The sequence below is a fragment of the Calliphora vicina genome, chromosome 3 (genome assembly GCF_958450345.1).
Source record: "Calliphora vicina chromosome 3, idCalVici1.1, whole genome shotgun sequence".
Classification (NCBI taxonomy): domain Eukaryota; kingdom Metazoa; phylum Arthropoda; class Insecta; order Diptera; family Calliphoridae; genus Calliphora; species Calliphora vicina.
In genome coordinates this window covers 122,901,200-122,908,590 of record NC_088782.1, presented here as the reverse complement: position 1 = coordinate 122,908,590, position 7,391 = coordinate 122,901,200, and the positions used below count along the sequence as shown (strand labels likewise).

The 7,391-nt window shown below is 34.8% G+C and overlaps 2 protein-coding genes across 4 annotated transcripts in view; both read left to right on the top strand.

Annotated features, from left to right (window-relative positions):
• The window catches only part of LOC135955732 (putative uncharacterized protein DDB_G0271982), a 1,927-nt gene extending 1,353 nt beyond the window's left edge, over positions 1–574 (top strand). Inside the window, 2 exon segments of the mRNA XM_065506090.1 lie at positions 61–213; positions 291–574. Coding sequence (XP_065362162.1) covers positions 61–213; positions 291–574 — 437 coding nt within the window.
• Positions 1–7,391, top strand: part of GlcAT-P (Glucuronyltransferase P) — an 89,099-nt gene that overhangs the window by 3,108 nt on the left and 78,600 nt on the right. The window lies entirely within an intron of this gene.

Below are 7,391 nucleotides of genomic sequence, written 5' to 3'. Positions count from 1 at the left end.
TCCCGAATCCCGGGATTTGTAAAACCCAGTCCCGTTTGGCATCCCTATTCGACATAAAAGATCATTTACAAGAAGAAGAAAGAAGGATGGAAGGAAGGAAGAAAGAAAGAAAGAAAGAAAGAAAGAAAGAAAGAAAGAAAGAAAGAAAGAAAGAAAGAAAGAAAGGAAGGAAGGAAGGAAGGAAGGAAGGAAGGAAGGAAGAATCCAATCAAGGTTCTCCGTATTAAATTCCGAAGAAATCTAATCTACAACAATCTAAGAAAGAGTGATTTAAATCGAAAATGTTGCAGGGATCTGGAAAGTAATAGATTGGCAGTTCGACATAGAAGATCATTTACAAGAAGAAGAAAGAAAGAAAGAAAGAAAGAAAGAAAGAAAGAAAGAAAGAAAGTAAGAAAGAAAGGAAGAAAGGAAGGAAGAAAGGAAGAAAGAAAGAAGGAAAGAAGGAAAGAAGGAAGGAGGAAGGAGGAAGGAGGAGGGAAGGAAGGAAGGAAGGAAGGAAGGAAGGAAGGAAGGAATAGTAAGAATCGTCGAAAGTCTATCATGCCAGAATCCATCAAATAAAATTTCATAAATTCTTAACATAATTTCCTATTATGGCAATACATTTAAACAGATTGACCAGCAATTTTTGTATGCCTTCCTCATAATAAGATCTTTTCGTTCAGAAATTTCCTCAAGTTCGGAAACAAATGGATCGATCCAAACACAAGGAAACAAAGCCAGCCAGCAATGTTGGGAAAGAAGAACTAAATAATCTCATGGAAGAGAGTAGAGATTAACTCTATTAAAGGGTTTCGATATATTATGTGTCACAAGGATATTTCTATGGAATCTGGTGACACAAACAATGTATTTCTATATTTACATAATCTATGAGATCGTCACAGAGTAGATGGAAGTACCTTCAGTGTTTAAGCTATAGGTAATTTTTGAGATTGAACTGAATGGATGCAATAGTTGGAATTAAATTTCAAATTTTCCAAATTCCTGTGTAAAACGTTTAAGTATAAACAAATTTAGCACTATGGTTCTATTTCATGGATATTTAATTGGTTGAGCAATGAAATTAATCAGGTCTACTCACCAACGACCATTAAAGAAACTACGAATTAGTAGAGGATAGAAGAATGTAAAGGCCAACAATGATCTACTTCGTTAAAACAACCAACAACTGAAATTCTGAAACTCCCTGAAACTCAGTGTATTATTCTTGTAAGAGATAAGGTCTAGAACTTGGAACTATCTTAAGGGTTCCACTGAATCTCTAAACCATTGCAAATATCACTGTAGCTTTCTCTCAGGACTAATTAGTTGACGTATCAATGATGGTTTGATGACGTATCAATGATGGTTTGATGTTAAGGAAATTTATGAACTAATTTCTATTAAAAGAATTGAATGAAATATTGAACGAAACTGTTTGTTAGGGATTGTATTCAAATGAAACTGTAGAGATTATTGAATTGACTGAGATCGTGGAGTGTTGGTCTTTTACCTCCTTCTTAATACGACTTTGCTATAAATCCCTTTTAAAGTCTGCTATTCAAATTGAACACTCTCACTTTTATTTTCTATATTTCCATACACTTTGATGTTTTTTTCTTCTGGCACTCCTGCTTAATAGCTTGTCCCCTAATCTCTATTGTTCTTTCTATTGTTTTACAAACAAAAAAATGTCTCTAACATATTTTGTTTTTTTTGGCCACATAAAAAAGCATTTTTTCACAGTTTTTCTAAAAGTACTTTTAAAACTCTTACCTAAAAATTCCACAAAAAAACAAAAATCTCATCAGTACTTTGAAACGCATGCACTGGGCTGTAAAATCCCCACTATTCAAGCTGCAGACCATCAGTTGTAGTACAAAAGAATGAAAGGCAAAATAAACACAACACAGATTTGAACGAGTCATGACTCATGAGTTAGTCAGTGTATTTTGGAACCCTTTTGTTTCAGGGAGAACAATTTAAATAATGGTTGTGAGGGTATTGTCGTCTATATCACTGGACCATGAATAAATATTGAATGGAAAGAAATGGGTGGAAAAAATATGGAATATTTTGCGATATTAAAAAGCGAAAGTGTACTGTACTTGTTTGAAATGTATTTGAGAATAGTGGATGGTAATGAAATTGTGTAATAAATAAGGGGTTAAACAAAATACTGGGAGGGAGATGAAGAATTTTGGGTGGCGTTATTATGGGAGATCCAAGGATTTGGATCTGAAGACTGAACTAGAACAGAACTAGAACAGAACTAGAACAGAACTAGAACAGAACTAGAACAGAACTAGAACAGAACTAGAACAGAACTAGAACAGAACTAGAACAGAACTAGAACAGAACTAGAACAGAACTAGAACAGAACTAGAACAGAACTAGAACAGAACTAGAACAGAACTAGAACAGAACTAGAACTGAACTAGAACAGAACTAGAACAGAACTAGAACAGAACTAGAACAGAACTAGAACAGAACTAGAACAGAACTAGAACAGAACTAGAACAGAACTAGAACAGAACTAGAACAGAACTAGAACTGAACTAGAACTAGAACAGAACTAGAACAGAACTAGAACAGAACTAGAACAGAACTAGAACAGAACTAGAACAGAACTAGAACAGAACTAGAACTAGAACTAGAACAGAACTAGAACAGAACTAGAACAGAACTAGAACAGAACTAGAACAGAACTAGAACAGAACTAGAACAGAACTAGAACAGAACTAGAACAGAACTAGAACAGAACTAGAACAGAACTAGAACAGAACTAGAACAGAACTAGAACAGAACTAGAACAGAACTAGAACAGAACTAGAACAGAACTAGAACAGAAGTAGAACAGAAGTAGAACAGAAGTAGAACAGAACTAGAACAGAACTAGAACAGAACTAGAACAGAACTAGAACAGAACTAGAACAGAACTAGAACAGAACTAGAACAGAACTAGAACAGAACTAGAACAGAACTAGAACAGAACTAGAACAGAACTAGAACAGAACTAGAACAGAACTAGAACAGAACTAGAACAGAACTAGAACTAGAACAGAACTAGAACTGAACTAGAACAGAACTAGAACAAAACTAGAACAGAACTAGAACAGAACTAGAACAGAACTAGAACAGAACTAGAACAGAACTAGAACAGAACTAGAACAGAACTAGAACAGAACTAGAACAGAACTAGAACAGAACTAGAACAGAACTAGAACAGAACTAGAACAGAACTAGAACAGAACTAGAACAGAACTAGAACAGAACTAGAACAGAACTAGAACAGAACTAGAACAGAACTAGAACAGAACTAGAACAGAACTAGAACAGAACTAGAACAGAACTAGAACAGAACTAGAACAGAACTAGAACAGAACTAGAACAGAACTAGAACAGAACTAGAACAGAACAGAACTAGAACAGAACTAGAACAGAACTAGAACTAGAACAGAACTAGAACAGAACTAGAACAGAACTAGAACAGAACTAGAACAGAACTAGAACAGAACTAGAACAGAACTAGAACAGAACTAGAACAGAACTAGAACAGAACTAGAACAGAACTAGAACAGAACTAGAACTAGAACAGAACTAGAACTAGAACAGAACTAGAACTAGAACTAGAACAGAACTAGAACAGAACTAGAACAGAACTAGAACAGAACTAGAACAGAACTAGAACAGAACTAGAACAGAACTAGAACTAGAACAGAACTAGAACTGAACTAGAACAGAACTAGAACTAGAACAGAACTAGAACAGAACTAGAACAGAACTAGAACAGAACTAGAACAGAACTAGAACAGAACTAGAACAGAACTAGAACAGAACTAGAACAGAACTAGAACAGAACTAGAACAGAACTAGAACAGAACTAGAACAGAACTAGAACAGAACTAGAACAGAACTAGAACAGAACTAGAACAGAACTAGAACAGAACTAGAACAGAACTAGAACAGAACTAGAACAGAACTAGAACAGAACTAGAACAGAACTAGAACAGAACTAGAACAGAACTAGAACAGAACTAGAACAGAACTAGAACAGAACTAGAACAGAACTAGAACAGAACTAGAACAGAACTAGAACAGAACTAGAACAGAACTAGAACAGAACTAGAACAGAACTAGAACTAGAACAGAACTAGAACAGAACTAGAACAGAACTAGAACAGAACTAGAACAGAACTAGAACAGAACTAGAACAGAACTAGAACAGAACTAGAACAGAACTAGAACAGAACTAGAACAGAACTAGAACAGAACTAGAACTAGAACAGAACTAGAACTGAACTAGAACTAGAACAGAACTAGAACAGAACTAGAACAGAACTAGAACAGAACTAGAACAGAACTAGAACAGAACTAGAACAGAACTAGAACAGAACTAGAACAGAACTAGAACAGAACTAGAACAGAACTAGAACAGAACTAGAACAGAACTAGAACAGAACTAGAACAGAACTAGAACAGAACTAGAACAGAACTAGAACAGAACTAGAACAGAACTAGAACAGAACTAGAACAGAACTAGAACAGAACTAGAACAGAACTAGAACAGAACTAGAACAGAACTAGAACAGAACTAGAACAGAACTAGAACAGAACTAGAACAGAACTAGAACAGAACTAGAACAGAAATAGAACAGAACTAGAACAGAACTAGAACAGAACTAGAACAGAACTAGAACAGAACTAGAACAGAACTAGAACAGAACTAGAACAGAACTAGAACAGAACTAGAACAGAACTAGAACAGAACTAGAACAGAACTAGAACAGAACTAGAACAGAACTAGAACAGAACTAGAACAGAACTAGAACAGAACTAGAACAGAACTAGAACAGAACTAGAACAGAACTAGAACAGAACTAGAACAGAACTAGAACAGAACTAGAACAGAACTAGAACAGAACTAGAACAGAACTAGAACAGAACTAGAACTAGAACAGAACTAGAACTGAACTAGAACAGAACTAGAACAGAACTAGAACAGAACTAGAACAGAACTAGAACAGAACTAGAACAGAACTAGAACAGAACTAGAACAGAACTAGAACAGAACTAGAACAGAACTAGAACAGAACTAGAACAGAACTAGAACAGAACTAGAACAGAACTAGAACAGAACTAGAACAGAACTAGAACAGAACTAGAACAGAACTAGAACAGAACTAGAACAGAAATAGAACTGAACCTGAACTAGAACCTGACCTAGAATCTGAAATCGAAACTGAACTAGAACCTGAACTAGAACCTGAACTGGAACCTGAACTGAAACCTGAACTGGAACCTGAACTAGAACTGAGCAATTTCCCATGAACATGAAATTATCTTTAAAAGAACTAATTTGCTAATATGGACTTAAATTTATCAGTGGTCGGCTCTAATTTTCACCAATGGCCGATGTACACAACACGAATATGAGTGAATGTCATCAAAATCACCAAAAGAGTAACAAATTAAGAATTGTGCTTCATAAATAGAAACAGAAATTTAGTTTTATGCAAAATTACAATACATTTACTAATGTGGCATGTTTTGCTTGTGCCGACCACTGCTTTTTCAAACGCCAGCAGTATATTATCAGCCCATAAAACAAAAGAAATTGACTTAATAAAAACCATATGTTGTTTTGAAAAGAAATACATAAATTCATTTGAATATCTTGTACGAGTAAAAAAAAAAACCTAAAACAAAGTCAATACAATATTGTACATAAATTGAAAGGGTATAAAAGGGTGTCACCACACTCTTTAGACGACAGAAATGACAATGAGACAAGAGGACTTTTTCCCTTTTTTTCTTAGTTTTTTTTATTTATCAAAAACAAGAAAAAACATCTGGACTTTATAGGGGAACTGAAATCAAATGAAGTGTTTGTATTTCTGTACTTATATATGAGTTGTTGTGATAAATTCAAGACTAATTAGTTTTGAACGACAGTTTTTTTTTCTTTTCTTTTCTTGTTTTTTTTTTTTTTGATTATTAAATGTAGATTTACAATTTCATTAAAATGAATTTTAAATCTTAAACTTCATTAGCTAAATGTGTTTGAATGTCTGAAGCCATGTGTGGAGGGCTGGCTGTTAGTGTTGATCACAATCAAATTTTATTGTTCTAAAGAAATTAGGATTTTTTTGTTGTTGAAACCACAAAACATTTAAATATAACATACAAATAAATTATTGTTGAAAATACACTAAGAGAAAAATTCAAATGAAAAAGAAAAGAATTTCTTTAACAGTTCTAGTTCAGCTTCTAGTTTAGGATCTAGTTAAGTTCTAGTTCAGGTTCTAGTTTAGGTTCTGGTTCAGGTTCTAGCTCAGGATCTAGTTCAGGATCTAGTTCAGGATCTAGTCCAGGTTCTAGTTGAGGTTCTAGTTCAGGTTCTAGTTCAGGTTCTAGTTTAGGTTCTGGTTCAGGTTCTAGCTCAGGATCTAGTTCAGGATCTAGTTCAGGTTCTAGTTCAGGTTCTAGTTGATGTTCTAGTTCAGGTTCTAGTTCTAGTTCAGGTTCTAATTCAGGATCTAGTTCAGGATCTAGTTCAGGTTGTAGTTCAGGATCTAGTTCAGGATCTAATTTAGGTTGTAGTTGAGGTTCTAGTTCAGGTTCTAGTTTAGGTTCTGGTTCAGGTTCTAGCTCAGGATCTAGTTCAGGATCTAGTTCAGGTTCTAGTTCAGGTTCTAGTTGATGTTCTAGTTCAGGTTCTAGTTCTAGTTCAGGTTCTAATTCAGGATCTAGTTCAGGATCTTGTTCAGGATCTAGTTCAGGATCTAGTTCAGGTTGTAGTTCAGGATCTAGTTCAGGATCTAATTTAGGTTGTAGTTCAGGTTCTAGTTCTGTTCTAGTTCTGTTCTAGTTCTGTTCTAGTTCTGTTCTAGTTCTGTTCTAGTTCTGTTCTAGTTCTGTTCTAGTTCTGTTCTAGTTCTGTTCTAGTTCTGTTCTAGTTCTGTTCTAGTTCTGTTCTAGTTCTGTTCTAGTTCTGTTCTAGTTCTGTTCTAGTTCTGTTCTAGTTCTGTTCTAGTTCTGTTCTAGTTCTGTTCTAGTTCTGTTCTAGTTCTGTTCTAGTTCTGTTCTAGTTCTGTTCTAGTTCTGTTCTAGTTCTGTTCTAGTTCTGTTCTAGTTCTGTTCTAGTTCTGTTCTAGTTCTGTTCTAGTTCTGTTCTAGTTCTGTTCTAGTTCTGTTCTAGTTCTGTTCTAGTTCTGTTCTAGTTCTGTTCTAGTTCTGTTCTAGTTCTGTTCTAGTTCTGTTCTAGTTCTGTTCTAGTTCTGTTCTAGTTCTGTTCTAGTTCTGTTCTAGTTCTGTTCTAGTTCTGTTCTAGTTCTGTTCTAGTTCTGTTCTAGTTCTGTTCTAGTTCTGTTCTAGTTCTGTTCTAGTTCTGTTCTAGTTCTGTT